Consider the following 21,057-nt stretch of genomic DNA (forward strand, 5'->3'; position numbering starts at 1 on the left):
AGCACCTGCTCAATCCATCATCTGGAAATAGAGTATGTCAAAACTGCAAACCTATGACATGGCTGTTCCCCATTAATCTGGAGAGCATTCATCAAAAAAAAGAGGCCAGGAGGCTCATGATACATCTGGGGGAGATGCATAGAGCCACAGTTCAGGTGGGGAAATCTGTTGACAGGACAGTTATTAGTGGTGCATTCCATAAATCTTACTTTTATGGAGGAGAGGCCAAAAGAAAGCACTCTTGAAGGAAAGCCATAAAAAAATCCTTTTTGCAGTTTGTCTCAAGCCATGTCAGGGGCACAGTGAACATGTAGAAGGAGGTGCTCCGCTCAAATCAGTGCAAAGTGATACACAAGCAAAACTTGAAATTGCACATCACACAGAATGCTTTGTCCTGACACTGAAATATGGTGGTGGCAGCATCATCCTGAGGGGATTTTCTTCCAAAGGGGATGGTAAGCTGGTCAAAATTGGTTAAAATACATTTTTTTATTTAAATAGGAGTCACATGCAGATATAGTTACCACAAATACAAAGTTTGTACTTTTAACAAAAGGGGTATGAATAATCTTGCAAGGCACTGTAAGAAAGCCTCTGCAAGAAATCCAGAAAAAATCCAAAGAAATCCAAGGAGAAACATCTTTGATGATCACGCTACAGGTTGCAAGAAGCAAGATAAATAATAACTAAATCCACCATCATATTTTGACTTAAATTTCCCCACCAGTAAAGTTGTCAAGAGCTGAGGGTTCGTGCCGTCAATCAGAAAGAGCCGCCCCTGTTTTGGTGCGACGGACTCCACACATTACTGGGATGTGGAGATGTGTGTGTGTGAGATCCTGCTGGGTGAGACAGACGTCAATGTGTTGTCCATCTGTGTCAGGCTGCATCTGCATCTGCGGCAGTGAATAAGTGGCATTGTTTGATGACATGAGACCGACATATGACTGCTGACAAGTGGATCCGCTCACAGTTACTGACAGTAACTGTGTTTTCTGGAGGCTGAGTGTGTATGATATCAGGTCCGTGAGTCATCAGCGGCCACAGTGCACGCCTCTGTTCATCAGGTTGTTAACTTTCTCACATCCTGTCTCAGTGAACAGATCTCTTATTTGGACTGTCTCCCCCTTTTTAACCTCAATTTCAGACTGAAAATCATAATGACAAATATATTTTTTAATCTAATTGGATGATTTATTAAATTCTTTGTGATGATTCAACAACAAGCAAACAACACTGACCTTGTTGGCACTCTTATCTGCTAATGTCAGCTTTAAAGTGTGATCAGAGGCGTTCCTTTTCTTCCTTTTTACTGCCAATTTCTTTATTTTGTCTTCTTCTATTACCCTACCCACATTGTTAGTATGTCTTGATTTGCTTTTGAGAGGTCCATGTGCTAAATTATGTAAAAAGTAGCAGCTTATTAGCACATTTGGGCAAAGGTTAAGCTTTTCAACTGGAATAAAGTTACCATATGTCTACTTCCTGATGTAACTCATGTCTGCATCCTTGTCTGTTCGCCCTCATCCAGCCTCCGAGCAATGCGGCGGCTATTTAGATGCCAGCGATGCCGGCTACATCACCACGCCTGGCTACCCGCAGGAGTATCCACCTCACCAGAACTGCCACTGGGTCATCACAGCCCCAGAGCCATCGCAGCGCATCGTCCTCAACTTCAACCCGCACTTTGAAATGGAGAAGCTGGACTGCAGGTGAGTGAAAAACACTCCGATGATCCTGATGCCTGGCAGACACAGCGGCCGCTGAATGAAAAAATCGAGAATAAAGTGGCTTAAACGGTGGGGAGATTTAAAGTTGGATGAGAGGCTGCGGTGACTCTGAGTTTCTCTTTAGTTCTTCTTTCCGCCTGGAGCTTATGGTCTCGCCTGTTTCTCAGTGAGAGTTTGCTGGTGAACTTCAGCCCACTCGCCTTCTGTTTCTCTGGCTTTCACTCTGCCATAATAATCACTTTGGGACCTCCCTCGGTCCCCTGTTTCTAATTATCAAAGTCTAATTACGACACATTTACTGTTCCAGCAGGCTTTTTCACACTTTGACTGCATTAAAACAGATTAGAGGATTTGGTGTTCATCGCGTTCTTGGGCTGTTTGGTTTTGGTTGCACAGCGAGGCCGACAGGAAGGGAATATGAAATCAAAATCAATCAAGCGGTAACGGCAGACGGAAAGAGAAATTATCGGTGGAAAGTTGCATTGTTGGATCATAGTTTTAGGAGGCAATGCTATGTATGTTCTTTGAAAAGCATTTTGTTTAAATGTTAACTCATTTACTCACTATAAAAACACAAAAAACTCGATTAGGAGTATCCGGCTGATGTTTTTATGCTACTTGAGAGCCGTGGGACTTCATAATTGCAATGAATTGTTCCAGTTACCTGGCAGAATATGCAGCTAAATCTAAAGGGATGCTTGGCATGACTAAAAAAAATCATTTTAATTACCGGTCCTCATTTAAATTAAATTTTATGATCTTAGTTATACTTGTTGTGAAGCATGTGCTTTGGATGTAACTATAGCCTAACCTTCAGTGCAAAAAGGATAAATATTCCCCATGGCTCTTTACAAGCATCGCTTTCGCTTGTAATGCTAACAGCGGCGCAACCAGGTCACTTAACAGCTCTTGATGCACGCCACTTTTTCTTCTCATTCATGAAACGCTTAAATTGGGTCACATTTTACAGGGACAGGCTTCTGCCGGGGACAGGTCGTCCAAAATGGAGACTGTCCCCGGAAATCGGACATCAACTTCAGCGACAGGCCTCTTGTAGCCAATCTCGGGTTCGAGGTTACTTTATCTGTAGGTAGTTTTATTTTGCAGTGGTTCTACCAGACTCACAGATCAGCCAGAGATCTTGGTGAGATGTTTAAAAAGGGTCTTTGGTTTCAAACCCGTAGAAGTAACTCACAGCATCTCAGTGGGATCAAGATCTGGGCCCGAGACTTTCCATTTCTTAAGCCTCAGTCAGGTTTACTCCTATCCGTTGCATCAATGCCATGCACAAGGGTGAAGTTCTGCTTCAGCTTTAATGTTTTTACAGACGATCCCAGATTTTCCTCGCGCACCCTTTGATACGGGGTTCAGTTTATGGTGTTTTCTATGATGCTGAGGTTGCCAGGTCCTGCTTCAGCTAAGCATTTTGAGACCATGACAGCTCCAGCTCTGTGCTTCACAGGTGATGTTTACCTGGAAGTGTTTTTTTGGCTTCTGTGCTCAATTCTGGTATCCAAATAAATCAATGTTAGACTCATCTGTTCAAAGAACTTTATTTCAATAGTCCTGGTCTTTGTCTCCATGTTCTTTTTACGGCATAAACATTTCCTCCTTGCACTCCTGTCATGAAAGCTAAACCTTCAGTCTCTTTCAGTCTGTACAGGCATGCAGTCACATCAACAGTAGCAAAAACCTGCTGGAGATCCCATGATGACATTTTACTGATTTGGAGTTTTTTACCATCTTGCGGTCTTCTCTCAGGGTGAAGCTGCTTGGGTTGCCAGACATGACATGTTGGCATTGGATTTGATCGACTCCCAAGTCAAGACTATATTTTTTTTCTCCGTACAGTGGGATGGATGATATTAAATCTTTTTGAGACCTTTTGAAATCCTTTACCGTATTCATAATTTGCTAGGATCTGAGAAGTCTCAAGGCCTCAGACATTGTTTCTGACAGTCAGGAGTACACTGAACTAAATGTCTGAGGTTTTAACATGAAAACCATCCATTAAGATGCCATGCATCAATTATCTAATTATTTGTACCTGATGTGATGCACCTTCAGCCGTTTAAGGTAGGGCTAAATATGGAGGCGTCCTAATTTATTCTTCACTAGAAATTAGATTTTTCATGATATTTTCCATGAAACTTTAATTTGTATTTCTCAGTTCTTATTGTTTGGTTTTATTACATTTATTTATTTATTTTTATTTTTAGTCAAATCAAAATTAATATACATTTTTCCAGATGTCTTAGAACCACACACCGGCTTTCGTGGGGTGTGCTAACTTTTCCACTTGACCATGCCTCCACTGCAAAAACGGAACTAAGAATAAGTAAAATTTTCTTAGAATGAGTGTATCTGTCCTTGATTTGAGTAGATAAATAAGATTATTTGCCAATGGAATAAGATTTTTGCACTTAAAATAGGAACAATCCATCACCATCATCTTATTTCAAGTGTAGGATGTCTAATTATCTTATTTTAGGGGTCAAAATACTCACTCTATTGGCAGATAATCTTATTTACCAGCTCAAATCTAGGACAAAAACACACATTTTAAGAACATTTTGCTTATTTTTAGGTCCGTTTTTGCAGTGTCTGTACAGTGATCTTGAATCATGTCATATGAGAAGTGTCTTATGCAACCAACAGCGGGAGATTATTACAGTTTTGCGACATCCAGGAACTAGCAGCGCGTTGGCATTTCCAGGGAGTCTGAAACCCGCAATAATTAGTTGAGTACGTTAGCATTCACAGCTCAGGCTGTAGTTCAGTGCGGCTTATTGTGAGAAATGTATAGCCCAACCTCTGCACACTACTTTTACTGCATCAAGTGGCAAACCTCCAGGTCGCCATTGAAAGTAGAAATTACTGCAGACAATTTAAGCAGCGTTGCAAAATTGCTGACTCGCTATATATATTGGTCCAAGAGTGGACAAATCGAGCACAGCTGTTGACATTTACAAGATAGCCGTGGACCTGAATCAGAGAAACTGAGACTTTCTGGAACAATTGCTTGTGAAGCCTTAAGTGCCACAAGATCTACTGCCTGGAAGTTCTTATCTCTGTGGCTGCATCAAAATGGGTGAATGCTCCACATGCACAGCGGAGAGAGGCCTTTGGGAGACTTTTGTGTGAGTAAAACGCTCCGGATTCAAACTTTGTGGCACAGACAGCAACAGAGACAAATATAGAAATGCACATAGTAGCACACGCGCTTCCTTTTTTCAACCCCAGTCCGCGTTTCAGTGCTTTCTCATCCACTTATTAACATTTCTGCTGTATCAATTATAGATAGGTGAGTTCTCCCCACTCAGATGTACCAAAATCATTCAGACATTTCTTTCCAGGGATTGAAGCATCAATATTTCACAGACTGCCTGTTTGTTAACAGGCGGGGACGTAGAAAATGCTCACTGCGCTTTGTTTTGCTTTGCTTTCCCACAGAGCTGTGAAAATGAAAAACATACTTGTGTCTTTGTCCCGAGGCTCTTGGTATTCCTTCAGTTGTACTGACTGTCCACTTTCTACGGGGGATTTCTCCATTTTTTCCGTCCGGATTTTTCTCCGTATCTCTGCCTACCGCCTATTTTCTCACCCCCTTAACTTATCTTGTGCCTCACTCCTCTAAGATCCATTTAAGGTTCAGCCGTTTCCCAGGAGGATGAAATGTAGTAGTAATAAGAAATAGCATGCTCTGATTTTTTTTTTACGTTTTTTTTTTCTTTAAAGACCTCATCTAGCCTACAGAGTGAGATATTTGCAGTGTTGCTGGTGCCCTTTGGTGAGGAGCTATTTACGTTTACCAGCTCCTGGCCCTGAGTGGGTCTTCATAAGCGTGTGCGTGTGTGTGTGTGTGTGTGTGCGTGTGTGTGTGTGTGTGTGTGTGTGTGTGCCTGAAACTGAGCTGTTGGGTTCAGAGGGCAAAAAGAAGCAGGAGCTGTTGGTGTTTGCTTCTATGGAGGATAGACATACATGGTCATCCACTGTTTATGAGTAACAGCCTCAACACATACGACACACACACACACACACGCACACACACGCACACACACACACACACGCTACATCAGTGTGTTAATCTCCTTAATTGGCTTAGGCTGCCTCTTGAATTTGATATGGTTCTAAAAACACATTGCACGTGTTTCCTTTCTCAGCTTTGAGAATCAGAATCAGACGACTGTTGTTACTCTTGAGTAAACGAAAACATAAATTCATCTTGCTGGAACAAAAAAAAAGAAAGAAAAAAACTCAAATATGCCTGCAAACAAAGGCTACTTTATGGATGACCGTGTGGTTTATCTCGGCCTCTTTCTTTACATTCTTAATACCATCTGCTTCATCCATCAACATGAATCTACAACTGCTTTATTGTTTTATATTTCTAAATGTCATATTCCACTATTGCACAGTGACGAAGTGGGCAGCTCTGTTGCCATGCAGCAAGAAAGTCCTGGGTTTGAGTCCTATAGCCCTGGGTCTCTCTGCATGGAGTTTGCATGTTCTCCCTGTGCATGCGTGCGTTCTTTGGCTTCCTCCTGCAGTCCAAAAACATGACTGCTAGGTTAATTGGCTTCTCTAAATTCTCCTTAGGTGCGTGAATGGTTGTTTGTCCTCTTTGTCTCTGTGTTGCCCTGCGATAGACTGGTGACCTGTCCAGGGTGAACCCCACCTCTCGCCCATTTAATGCTGAAGATAGACACCAGTACCCCTCACGACCCCATGAGGGATAGACGTGTTAGAAAATGGATGGATGGATATTGCACTATGTTTAGAGTGGTAATCTTTAATAATCAATGTTGTTTCTGCATTCTTAGAAAAATTCTATTTTTGTGGGATTGACATGAATAGAGAAAAACTCACAGGTCTGTGACTTTATGCACAGCATGCATCGCTCAAAGCAGCAGGTTCGTGTTACAACTATGCTGAATCTGAAGAGTGCTGATTTCAGTGATCACTTCCAAAGAATATAATAACCAACTGCAGTTAAGGCTTTGTGTCTTTGAGCGTCTTCTTTGTGGCCTTCTTTCTGTCACAAGATCTTTGCAAGGGAAGGGGAAGAACAATTGTACAGCTCGCTTTACATATTTTGTTAAGAGTGACATCAGTGCTGCTGCTCATGTGCTACTGAACAATGTTACGACCAAGCATCTTATATGATGTTTAAGTTTCTCCGCAGGAGTATGATTCACCGTTTCCCCACTAAGTCCTGCGGTCAGAGCCTAACCTTTATTGGACAGCTTTAAAAACTGTATTATAGGCTGTGCATAGAACTAAAAGGTCTGAGGTGTCCCAAAGTATTTATTATTTACCATTTAAAAAAGAAAGGCTATTGGCTCTAGCACCTTGTGGTCTGTTTGTACCATCTGGCCAGCTGGCTGCAAGTCCACAGCTGAAAATGTTATGACATTCAAAGCCAATTGCTAAGTTCATGGAGCAGGAGAAAACTTTATATTAAAGCCATGTCAAATTTTAAAAGTACAGTCGATATGAATAAATAAAATGCAAAGTAAAAGTTCTAGTGCTCTCCGAGCTCTTTAACAAACAGCTCTTCACAAAAATATCATGATGATCAAAACGTCTGGTGCTGTAGTCAGATTTATCTTTAGAGTCTCTCTCTCTCTCTCTCTCTCTCTCTCTCTCTCTCTCTCTCTCTCTCTCTCTCTCTCTCGCTGTCACTCTCTCTCTCTCTCTCTCTCTCTCTCTCTCTCTCTCTCTCTCTCTATATATATATATATATATATATATAGCTGTCAAGAAAAATGCAAAAAGTTTAATACAGTTGAGATGTAGTGTGTCATTTCACTGCACCTAAAACTATTGTTAATTAAGTAGTTAGAGACCAAAGTTGGAAGTATTCAAAAGTAGTACTCAAGTAACAGTAGCACTACTTCAACATACTTTTACTCAGCTAAAAGTTAAAAGTAGCCAAACCAAAATGGTTGGTTTCTCTTACTCAAGTAAGAGAAAAAAAGTATTCAGTAGGAACGCTACTCAGAGAAACACCTATTTGAATTTTTTTCTATCATAATGTCAATGAAACTAATACTTTACAGCAGTCAATACATACAGTATATTAAAACAGTGCAAAATTAGAATATCTACTGCTGTATGTTCACTTGAGCTCCAAATGGCTCAATGATCTCAGCATTGTACAAACTAGAGATCTCACTTTAACGTAAACTACAGGTGTGTTTCTCAGGTGCATTTTTAGTTAAACGAGTCTGTTCTTTATTCAGTGAAGTTACCCACAGTGTATAGAGTAACCAGAAATTTTACTGAAGAGTTGAGATTTTTTTCAATAACATGACTCGAGGAAAAATAAAAAGTACAGTGTAGTAAAACTTCTCCTAAAAGTAGACTTTGTTCAAAAAGTTACTCAAGTAAATGTAACTGAGTAACTATAACTAATTACTACCTCCCTCTGTTAGAAACTGGGTGTCACTAAACCTCAGATCTTAAATGACTCTGATTAGTATTGTTAACCAAAATGTCCAGATCAGGACATTTTATTAAGACACAATAAGTTTGTAAAATAAAACATCATTCAAAGTTAAGCTGTTTCTAATGAATCATACTTTTCCCACTGTTGCCAAGTTCCTTTTCCATGAGTTTTAGTCTCTCTGGAAAACCTCAGGCTCCTGCACTGTTAGATTAAAGTGATCTTTATACAAAGAGACCTGCTCACAAATTGCTTTGATTGAGCTTGTTAATTTTCAATATGCACCGTCTGCACAGCATCTGCCGAGTTGCAAAAACCAAGAGGTGGTGCACCTACCAGAAGAACGCCGCTTAGTAATTATCATTTTTTGGGATGCTGCTTAATGCAGTGACAAAACATTGAATTGCTGCAGTTTCTGCCCACTACTCAACATGCTATTACCTTTGAAGAAAGGTATATCCTTAAATCCTAACGACACACATTACATTATTATGCAAACAACTGACCAATGCATTTTACACTGAAATGAATATGGGCCAGAATGAGCTCCCCTATAGTATGATAACTTTGAGAAAAACACCAGCGAAATTTGTCATTTTATGTACATTTATTTGTTTTATTTAAAGTAGCAAAAGCAACAGTTATTAATACTGTTGCAAAAACATCCTAACATATCAATTCTAGTTATGATAATGTTACTTGTAGCATTTATTTTATCGTTGGCTTGAATTGATCCATAGACTAGTGCAATAATATAGAAAGAAAACAGCAGATTTAGTAGTCTAAATCTAGTTGTAACTCATCAAGTAAAAGTAGTTATGGTGCAGATTATAACCACTTTTTTTACATTTTGTTTTTTGCAGAGTAACCCAAGAAAAAACAAGTTGCTATTCGTCAGGTATTTAGTCGGGCAAGCCGCTCTTGTAGCCAGGTTGTAGTGCGAAGCTTTACAGACATGCAGCGTGCTAACTTTTTCTTTTATCCTGTATTACTTTAATATGATCAATTGTGCCACATTTGTTCTTCTTCTCTCTAAACCATGACTGTCCGTTTAATTGTGATGGACGATATTTCCAAATCTTTCTTTCTTGTAACTGGAAAAAATAATTGTTGCGGCCGTCTCTTAGACAAACATCTAGAAGTAAAGTCTATCTTGATGGAAACATTGCAAGAAACCAGCTATTAAATGGTTTCATTTGTTTTTTTAATCCCTTTGTACCCAAGTCAGCCTAACAACCAGGGGTGTAACCATCAGCCAAGAAGTGAGCGGGGACAATTTTTTTCAGAGGCCTATTAAGTGATTTATCATCCTCTCGCATCTCTCCTTAGTGGCAATAGAACCACATAATCACTAACAGCCACTGTGCAGCACCAGGGGACAGACCAAATTCTTTCAACTATATACTGAGAAAATCTAAAGTTGTAGCTGCCAAGCTCTGGCTGAGTTGACACAATGACCCCCGAACATCTACAGGGTAAGTAGCCAGATCATTAAGTGCCAAATGAAGTGTCTCCTCCCTGACTCAGCTCTTTCTGCTGCAGCAAAGATTTCTTTTAAATATCTTGAAGGCCACAGTGATCACAAGTTCTGCATAGAAAAGAAAGAGGACTGAGTTTATTTCCTGCATGAACTTACTAGCAAGGGATGCAACACAGGTGAACACAACATTAGTATTCGTGTTAACTAGCTAAATATGATATATTGGCATGTATGGATTTGTCATCATTTAGCTAAAATATGCATGCAACAGCATTACTCAGCTTGCATGGTTAAAAACCTTTTCTGGCCCTGGCTGGTTTGCTGAGCATGATTGTGACACGCTGTGCAGCATTGCTCAGGAGCAAGGCATGCCGTCGTTACCCTGGTTTGGCAAAACACGTCGTTAATTATGGATTAAACGGTTGTAACAGCTGAACAAAGTGTGGGGGACAGAGGGCATAGATGCAGGAAGTGCTGGGGTCATGTCCCACGCATAATATTTGACAAACAGATTTGAGAAATAAATTGAATTAGTTAGCTGCAGGACAATAGATCACGGAGGTTACATTTGTCAAAATGTGGAGTTGTAGCTTTTTGATTGAAGGGGCTGTAAACCAAATCTAAAGCCTGAACGCAGCAACTACCTGGATTTTAGCTGTATCCCTCTGATTTTAGTGCTTCCTATTTGTGTTGATGAATAGTTCCCTGCTGAGGTGAAACATTTCTATAGCTGATGAGAGAACTTTGGGACTTCTACACAATCTTACTTATGGCGTACAGAATGGGAATTTAGAGGTATGACTCACTGGTTTGGTTGCTTATCTCACATGTCCTCCCATAGCTCTCTGCACTGCTGTGTCTCTGAAAACAAGATCTCAATTTGGAGTATTTGGAGAGCACACACACACACACACACACACACACACACACACACACACACACACACACACACACACACACAAACACAGATGCACACGCGGGCGCTCAGGGAAAAGTGCAGCGTCAGGGTCCGCTGAGGGCACGCACAAATTATCCTGACAGATACCTCCTGTCGCTCTGTCTCCTCTCCTCTTTCCTCCTGGCTCTTCCCCCCCCATCCTCGCCCCTAGATTCATGTCCCCACTCCCACCGTCGTCACCGTCGCCCCAATGGATTCCATCTATCATCTTTCAACTGCTCTTGCAACTTTGTGCATCTCACCTTCTTCGATCTCTCTCACCTGCCCTCCTCCCTCCTTCTCTCTGCTCCCTGCTCTCGTTTTTTTTGGCCTATTTGTGTTCAATCTGCTTTGTGCGCTTCAGTCTAACTCATCACATTCTTTCCATCCCTCTCCAAACTGCCGTCCTCCGCTATCAGCTGGTCTTTTAAGGATCAAAATCATTATTCAGTGTTTTGTATCAGAACGCGTTGACAATTCAGTCATTTACTCTTGTGTTACTTCTTTCTAGAAGTTTCTATTCATATTGGGGTTGTCTGCAACTGTATTTCTTAAACTCCACCCATTTGTTTAACAGTTCAAAGACATGAAATCATATGTAATGTCATGAGGCCACACAATGATCAACTCAGATACGACATAAGGCTTGTAAAACGGGCAGAACAAGGAACAGCAAGGATGTTAAAGTCAAGCCATGCATTCCACAAGCAACAAATGGAGCCTTTTGTGGAGCGTTTGGGAGAAACAAACAATGGTGTGCGCTGCCATGCAAAAGCATTTTACATATTTGTTCATGTTGCAACTAAATGCATGTATTTTATTTACATTTTGTAATAATTGTTCCGAATTTGGGATGTCTGACTTGAAAAAAGCGGGGTTTAAATGCAATGTGTAGTCTGTCTGTTGTGTTTCTTGGTTTTCACTTTTCATGATGCTGTTTGCTTACTAATAGTCTCTAAAATCGTATCAGACCCCAAGAGAACAGCTGTATTTACATTATTGCGGCAATTGTTGCAACTGGAATTTACTTAGAGGTGTCAGAGTAAAGGGGGATAAGTACAAATGCGCACCAAACTTTTCAGATTTGCATTTGCAAAAAACATAAAAAAAAAATATATATATATATATATATATATATATATATATATATATATATATATATATATATATAAAATTTTCTTTCCACGCTACCACTTTTCATTGATCTCTTCAATAAAATCCAGGTTAAACACACTTAAGTGTGTGATGAACATCTACTGGAAAAAAAGATTCACATCCCAAAGAGGCAGTAATCAATAATAACATTTTTATTAACGGCTTTCTGCCTCAATCGTTCATTTAACTTCCAGATTTCTTCTCTCCTCTGCATGTCTTGTGTAACGCAAGTCACAGATCAAACGTGAACAGCGCTCTCTCTGCAGATGTAGGAATATGTTATCACACATGCAGACACATCTGGCTGGCAGGCAGAAGTCCTGCAGACTTGACCAAGAGAGGAGCGAGACGATGGAGCGATGTGATGTGACACTGGCCTCAAGGCAGAGCGGCAGGGAGGAGAAAGGTGCAGGGAAGAGAAGGCATGACAGAGGGAGGAGGAGAGAGGAGCAGCGTGTAGAGTGACAGTTCGATTACCAGCTGTGGGCATTTAGCAGCTGCCTGCATGTTTGGATTAACATCACTGTGACTCTACCAGCAGGAGAGTCAAGCATCCAGGCAAAAGTTCAAACACAGAGGCAAAGACGGCGCTATCACACTGTTCTGGGACGACAAAGTAGGAGATCACTATAGAAAACGAACAGTGTTAGTCTGTTTACCTGCTCCTGAGATAAAAAAGGGCCTTTCTTGACGAACTAGCACAAGGTGACAGCAACAAGTGCTCCTAGAGAAAAACCAGCCAGCTTTATTACCTCGTACAGCGGGGAATGCAGCGAAACTGGTGTGGTATTTGTAAAGAGAAAAATAAATCAGTGGATAAACTAAAAAAAAAAAAAGAAGTGGTTCCACAACCTACGGTGTTTTTGTTGGGAGCCATACCTAAAAACCAATATAATGCAGATCAGGGATCATACTAAGGGTTGTTTTACTGGTAGCAAAGAAAATTATTGGAGAGATGTAAAACCACCAACTATAAGTCAATGGGTCCAGAGACTGAAACATATTTGCATGATGGAGTGACTTACTGCAAGCCTGCAGCTAACTATGGACACTTCTGTACAAAGATGGACTTGTTTTTCACAATATCTGGGTGTCTGTGTTGCCCTGTGATAGACTGGCGATGTGTCCAGGGTGTACCCTGTCTGTCGCCCATTAACAACTGGAGATTGGTTCCAGCAACCCTCGCGACCCCACAAGGGATAGACATGTTAGAAGATGGATGGATGGATGGATGGATGGATGGATGGAGAGGATGATGGGATGAAATGTTGCTGGAAAGAGATGCCTATTTGTATTCCTCTATGTAAAAACCCTCCTTAGCCACAGATTATAGATATACTTTTGTTATTTTATGTTTATTGTGATGTCTCCTACTTTAATTTCTGTCAGGAAACGTTATGTAAAATTATTAAACCGGTTAAATAAAAAGTAAAAAAAAAAAAAAACTAAATAAAAACACATCATTCAATGAATAAAACAGAAACGTAACTGATGCCTTGTGTCCGTGTTACAGGGCTCTCTTGTTAATGAGACCTCCAGTCTCAATGAGATTTCCTGTCTAAATAAAAGTAAAGAAATAACAAAAGGGTTTAACATATTGACATAGCTCAAAGATGACAATAAACTGCAACAGAAATGAAATAAAAAAAGAAACTAAAGACACAAAGAAAAAAGAATAAAGGAACTCATAAAACTAATATGAGGACAATCTTTCAAATCTTTAGCCTAGCGTTGCTTTAGCCAGGCTCTGGATCTTCTTTGAAATGTTGATGTCTTTCAAAGTGTCCCCACCTCTACTAATAAAGATTCCAGAGACTGGGGATGGAGATTGAAGAAGAAAAATATAAGTTTAAAGCAAATGCCAAAGCTGGAGCCGTCAATGACACTGCTGGGCTCTTTTAAGTTGGTGCAGTGACATTATTTTACAGAATATCATGGAAATCGGATCAAAATGTTTCCAAGTATAAGATTAACAGTTTTCCAAACCAACATAACTCTTGGCTTTTATATGGTTAAAAAAGAAGCTTCAGTTTTAAAGTAGTTAAAAAGGTGGTAAAATCTAATCCTTCAGAACATGATCCAGTTTAAGTCAATGAATACTAAAGGTCTTTACATCCAACCATCCATCTGTTCATACAAAAGACCCCCCCCCTCCAAAAAAAAGAAAAAACTCTCCCAAAAATCAAAATTAAACAACCTGATGTTATAAATAATAGATTCAATGATATGTTAACCACTTAATGTAGTAACTTTAAAGCACCCATAACCACCTTCAGGTACTGTTGGTAATGATAATAATACCGCTGCTGTGATTTATGAATCCTGCCTGGGGCCCTGAAGGTCTCCCTGATCAATGTCTGCTACTGTAATAACTATATGTGTGCTAGTGTGTGTGTCAGTGAAGGACTGACTCTGATCAATGTGTGTTAAAACCATAATGAGGAATCGATTAGTTGTCCTGCAGACTATGGCTGCACACACACGTGTGTACACACTGCCACACACGACCGTCCACACCGTCTGGCACGAGGCAATAATAGACCTATTACCTGATATCGGTGAAGTTGGTCGTCCTGCTCGCGCTCTTATTACCTGCTTCGCTGACACAATTACAGCCGCTGCTTTAAGTTGACACAGTTGTATGAATATATAGTCTGAAGTGGAAGGATGCGCGTGGGTCCGGTTATACAGAACTGAGAGTCACACAGCGCTTCGCGGTGATTTATTTTCATATGTGGTGCAAAGAACTAACAGAATTTCATAATTGTGACTTTCAGAAACAGCAGACGTAATGGCTTTGGACTCTTTGCTTTATCTGCCAAATGACTTGTTACCTAAAAACATCCACTTTGGCAGGTTAGATTTGTGTTTTGAATCTAATCCGCCCAAACTGCTTGAACACTAGCACATGTGATTTGTAACAACGCATCAGTAAATTCCTCTTGGGCTGTTTTCGCTCACAGAGCCATCTGGAAAGGCTAGGATCTGTCCAGCTTCTCCCGTGCAGAGGCCTCCCTTAAAAGCACCAGCAGAGAGTTTACTTCAGATTCAGTCCATGAAATGTCCTTCACTGCGTTATGCTCCTAGCAGCCTTGTCAAAGTGGGAAAAAAAAATCCAATCGCATCTGTGTTTGAAAGCAGGTTTGAATCTCATTAGCGAAGAAAGAAACTTCATGGGTTGTGTTTTTTGTTCTTTCTCCATCTTTTTAAAATCAATCTGGAAATAATGGGCCTGTTGCCTAAACAAAGCCTTCAAATCTCCTGATGTATTTTCTCTTTGATTGCATCTCTGTTAAAATGACCAGCAGGCATAAGTGCTGTAAAGGAAAAGAGGAAGCGCTGCAGAATTACAGTTTGTTGTGGCTTACAGGCATCGTCGCTTTTGCAAGAAGCATCTGTTAACGGTCAGAGGGGTTGGCGGAAACTGGCAGATCTATAATTTCTTTCCTTTGTCTGACAGAGAGCCAACAGTGCAGCTTTGCTTCTCTAAGAACAATCTTAAAATATCCCTTATGGCTAAATATGCACTCTGACACTCACATGACTAAAGCAGAAGTGCTATGTTTAAAATGATTTACCCCATATGTTCCTGTTTTGGAGAGCCTGAAAACCAGCAGATAATATCATTATCGTCATAATCATCAGTCCTTAAACCTATTTTTCTTATTTTGAGTTCAATTTTATTAAATTACGTCCAAATTGTGGTTTGTTAAGCAATTTATTGCAAAAAATAAGGTATATTTTTAAAATACTGGTACATACACAGACCAATTGTAATCGCTCCTGTTAAAGATGTGTATCAAACCTTAAACTATTTAAATGTTTTACCGGTTGCATAGTAGCAGACACAAATAAAACATTTTTTTAAATCTTTTTTATGTTTCTATGAACATTCGATCAGTACTCCACGAGTAAGGAGAATTGAAAATACATCTGACTGATGTATTGGAGCTCTTAAAACCTCCAAAAAAATTTAAATGCAAATAAACAAATTATAAATACTCCTACCGTCACACTAACTCAGGCCTACTCTTACAGTCTGTTTCCTCGTGTTGGGACTCTAGAGTCCCGACATGATGACTAAAAAACATTGCTGGTTGTTAGGAAATTAATTTTAGAGGAACACCGAGGGAGAACGGGGTTTGGAGGTCTAGTCGTTGCCTTTGGCGGGTCTCCCTACGTCTTGGACTGGGAACAGTGAAATGTATTTGGGGAAAGGAGAGCAAAAGAAGGGCGATGATGGGATTAAACAGTTTGTTAGAAGCTGTGTACCTCCCACACATGCATGGATGGGAAACCTCAAACCCCTCCGAAGATCCTTGTTTAAAACCACAACCTTTGTTTGCATCAACAGGAACAGACTGTGGGGATGAAGGTCTAAGATTTGTTGCGTTTGCTTACTTTTAAAAGCATTCAGCTGAAGCCAGGGAGGAACACCGCCCCTGTCTGTCTGAGGTGTAGAGAAGGCAGCGTGAAGACACATTGGTTTACTCTCTGATGATGATGATGTTTCTATATGTGATAAACTGCTCAAGATTAATTTACAATACCTCTAAAAAAAGGAGTGCAGAGCAACACTCTGAGGAATAATTAGAAAAGGAGTTGTCGTCGTACACAAGAGGTGTGAGGAGCTGTCACGACAATGAGGCGTTGTTTTACGAAATGTATGACAGGAGCTGTGACACACTCACTCACCCACACTTTCTTGCAGAGGCACACACATGCATGCACAGTGACAGTTTTCACCATAAATCTCGTTGGGTTTTTATTTTATTTTTTACACAAAAACACATTTTTTTGCACAATGCATGATGGGAAGATAGGAGGTGTGTGACCCTCATCGTGTGAGGAGGCTGCTCACCTGTCAGATCAGACACAAACGTGAAGACGCTGACAAACAGAGACTCGTGCACAGGTAGAGCTGCAGCTAAAACATGTATTCTTGGTTGTATTTCATGAAGCAATCAGTGATCTGCAGGATATTTGTTCAAGTCTGGTCTCTGTTGTTTGTGACTCGACAGGAATGATCAATTTGTTAATGCAAAGAAGTTGTGAAGGCATCTGTCCCTCGGACAGGGATGATAACGCTTGATCAGAATAAGACAACGCTCAGTTTACACCACCTACAGCTCCTCAGATGTTTCAGTTAAGTTAAAGCGGCATAAAATATCTCCATTTGAGTAATTTTTAATGGATTACCCACTGTTTGGTCACAGATAGTCTAAAGCTTTCAAAAAGAAAGTGCATGAAATTTTTATTTAAGGGTTTTATGTCAGGGATATACCCAGAAATGCATGTTTAACTGAAATTGTTTGAATCTAACTTTGAGAGTGAGCAAACACACTTAGCAGTTCCTCCCATGCCGTTAAGTGTTTGGCTGAAACAAATAATTCAAAAGAGAAAATAGAAGCAGATGCACTTGATCAGCTGGTCATCAGCAAGTACGTCCATCTCCATAAAAGGAGCAGTTTCACCAGTCTGCTTATCTTGAGCACACAGGTGTGAGTTAACACAAAGCCAAGGCGGAAATACGTCACCAAAGAGAAGCAATGGTGGCCTGCCTTCAATCTGGTGAGGGTTAAAAGGCCATGAGGCTGTGAGAGAGATACATTTCACGTTTTCTTGTACGTATTTCCTGTACTTTGGTCTTTTAATGTTTCATCAGACGCCATGTTTAGTATTTATTTTTCTATTTTTAAATTTTCAGTGTCGTTTATTTTACCCGATCCGCTCGATTCAGCCATTATTTCCCCTCGGTGCCTGACATCACTGCTGTCTGTCTCAGCAATTTGCTGGATGTGAGTCTAATTCCTGGCCGTGTAACTCGCTCAGCACCTAAACACTCTGATTGTATTTAATCAGTGTCAGATCCTCTGTAGTCTGAATGAATGTTCTCTTCTCCGCATATCTAAACAGAACAAGTATCGTTTTTATTCGTTATGTTTTTTTTGTGTTTCTTTTTAGAAGAGCTGGCAGGTGAAAGACTCTTGTCTCTCAGACACATTGCATCATGACTTAAGCATCTGAATGAACCACTAATTCTTTGGCTTGATGAGACTAAAGTAGAGGATTTTGTTGATCATGCTTGGTGAAAACCAAAAACAATCCTTGCACTGTGGTGGAGGGCTGATGATTTGGGCCTGTGGCTACAGGATCTGTGCACCTTGCAGTGCAGAAATCCACTCTGAGATCCTCTGTATTCATCTCTTCTAGAGTCAAATATGAGGCCATTCATCGGCCGGACAAGACTTGGTCCAAATTGGGTCATAAACAGGAGGCTCCTCAGAATGGCTGAAAAGTAAACGACCGAAGGCTTTAAAATGGCCCAGTCAAAGCCCAGACCTCAGCCTCGTTGTATAGAATGACTTTAAGAAAGCGGTGCAAAAACAAATGTCTGTAAACCATGATGACTGAAGCAATGCTGTAAAAGGAACAGCCTGAAAAATCATGAGACATGCTTGGTTTTGTCTCTTTTCATCTTATGCCTGAATGGCATAAACTTTCCAAAACTTAGCTTTGCAATATGAGCTCTCTCCTCCTATGTCAAAACTCCAGCATATACTTAAGCATGTTAGCTTTTATGGTCTATGTTTGCAAACTATACTTAAAAAAAAAACAGAAGGCGTGACAAATGCCAGCGAACAAATAGTGAAAAGATTAGCACCCTTTTCATATGCCTGCGTTTTTAATACGCGTGCAATGTGGCAGCAGCTTACCATGAGCTTTACTTTTATTATCCAGAGGTACATGATACCTTCATGTGGTGACTCGGTTTAATGACTGCTGTTGCCGGCAGATGATATTTTTAACAGCAATAAAACCATAAGTAGCTTTTTAACTGTACAGAAAGTCAAGGGTGCACAAGTTTCAGAGCGATGTCTGAAGACAGGAGCAGGATAAATTATCCAGCACTGATTTGGTCTGGACTGATTCGTATGTTGTAAACAAGCATGCAGGTAAAGTTCAGCCTGAAGTCTTTGCTTTAGTTTAAGAAAATCCCTAATTGCCAAGGAACACGTTTCAGTTCAAATCAAACATTAAAGCCTTCCTTTAAAACTCCCTTCAGGAATTTATTCCCAGGAAGCTATTTTAGAGGCAGGCAGGTGTGCCTTTGGTATCCAGACACAGAGGCAGCACTCCTGCTGTGAGTCCACAGATAGACCTTAACATTTGTTGTCAGAAAACATGAAAGAAACAGGAATAGAAATGGATTTCTTGTCAGTAAAATCCTTTTATAGTAGAAAACTATTCCCAGCATCCTGTCTGCTTGCATTTCATGTGAGTTGTCTTTCAATATACTTTTAAATGCTAACCATTTCTTCCCAACAATAGATGGGAAAGAAGACATTATTTTAGCACCTAATGTTTAAAACATGATGAATTATATTTTGGAGTTTAATGTAATATATCATCCATCCATTCATCCATCCATTATTTAGGTTTATCAGAGGTTCCTAATAGTGGACCTCTCCATCTCAATAGATGGAGCTGCACAGCACAGGAGAGGAAGAATTTAACACGGGTGGTGAGGTCAGCACAGGGGATTGTGGGATTCTGTCTGCAAGATCCAGACACGGTTTATGCTACAATAATCCAGAAAACTTCCCGACGTATTCATTGCCACAGACCCCATCCAACCCGTCCAATGTACTGTTTGTCCCACTTCCATCAGAGAAACGATTCAGGAACAATAAATCTAAAAACTGATAGATTTAAAAAACGGCTTCTCTCCCAAAGCTGTGAAGGCTATCGTCCTGTCGAAAGTCAATAAACCATCAGCACATTTCCTAGTCTGTTGCATGTGTACAAACACACTACTGGTTCCACAGGTTCTTGATTCAACTGATAATTATTTACACTGTCTCTCACAGGCTTATTTCTATTTGCACACTTTTAGTTTCACAGGGAGTGTTCGTTTGGACACCAATGTAAATTACGCAGTTCTTCAACATGAACATTTACATTTTTACTGACTATTTGCACACTTTTTAACTTCTCTGAGAGAGTTTGTCTGGTACATCCAAGCAATTACGCAGCATTTTGCATTATCCTGTAAACCAACTACTACCTGCCTCTTGAACATTTAAATCTTTTGAGATGCTAAGAAGTGTTTTCACGCTTTTAGCTTCTCAGGAAGTGTTGTCGGTACATTCAACTTAAACATTGTGTTTTGTTTTGTTTCTATATGTTCTGTGTGAATTCTGAGCAGGTGTCTCTCCAAAATTTCATTACGGTTACATAATGACAACAAAGACTCTTGATTATTGATTCTTCAGGGTGCTTCAACGCAGTCCAATGACGTTCCAGTTATTACTGTTGTAAAACACCAGATCTGGTATTTATCAAGGCATGTTTGTCTTTTGCAGATACGACTATGTAGAGATCCATGACGGGAACTCGGAGTCAGGCGACCTGCTGGGAAAGCACTGCAGCAACATCGCCCCTGCACCAATCATATCATCTGGCCCATCCCTTCACATCAAGTTTGTGTCAGACTACGCCCAGCAGGGGGCGGGTTTCTCGCTGCGCTACGAAATCTACAAAACTGGTAAATCAATGCCGTCTCTCTTTGTTTTGTGAACAGTCCGACCTTCTACAGAACATGTTGGGTATTAATCTTAAAGGAGCAATAAGCAATATTTCACCACTAGGTGGTGCTTGAGTGCTGTCTGTAGACCAAAACAAGATGTCTAAAAAGCCGCTCCTCTCTACCTTCACTCCGGCTGCAGCCAGCCCCTCCTTTCCCTTCTTACGTGTTGCCTCCTATGCGCATATTTGCAAAAGATAAATACTTAGCAAAACAGCCTCACCTTTCGTAGGAACATGTCAAGTGAAGAAGCAAGTAACTCATAACTTTCTAACGCTGTTAACAAGAGAAGGTTTTGCTGAGCCCTGAGTGGCACCTGTTCACATGCACGTACATGCACATGTGGCCGGCCCGGCTATGTGAACAAGAGACTTGAAAACAACATAGAGATATGCGGTATGATGTCATACCATAGTCCATCTGAAATATTACCTTTAGTTCTTCACATCATTATTTTTTAGTTCTTTCCATTTAAAACAATGAAATTTCACTTATTGCTCCTTTTATTTTATTTTTTTTATTTTAATAAAAGCATCTATTTGATCTTACAGTAAATTAAATGTAGGAGTTAGATTTTTGTGGAAAACTTGCAGGGAAAGTCGGTGTGAGTTGCAGATATTTATTCGGTTTTTAATATTTCTGGGGCATTTTTTTTTAACCAAATTCAGTTTTGCAACTTCAGTTGAAAGCAGTTGGATGAAATGATGAATCTTTATAGTA

General features: G+C 40.2%; 1 protein-coding gene across 2 annotated transcripts in view; it reads left to right on the forward strand.

The window, feature by feature from the left end:
* The window catches only part of LOC105940119 (neuropilin-2), a 138,184-nt gene that overhangs the window by 19,053 nt on the left and 98,074 nt on the right, over positions 1 to 21,057 (forward strand). For both annotated transcript variants that reach the window (XM_012882581.3, XM_012882580.3), the window contains exons 2-3: positions 1,532 to 1,712; positions 20,117 to 20,298. In XM_012882581.3, the coding sequence (XP_012738035.2) occupies positions 1,532 to 1,712; positions 20,117 to 20,298 (363 nt within the window). The remainder of the gene's footprint in view (positions 1 to 1,531; positions 1,713 to 20,116; positions 20,299 to 21,057) is intronic.

Source organism: Fundulus heteroclitus, chromosome 7, assembly GCF_011125445.2.
Source record: "Fundulus heteroclitus isolate FHET01 chromosome 7, MU-UCD_Fhet_4.1, whole genome shotgun sequence".
NCBI lineage: Eukaryota > Metazoa > Chordata > Actinopteri > Cyprinodontiformes > Fundulidae > Fundulus > Fundulus heteroclitus.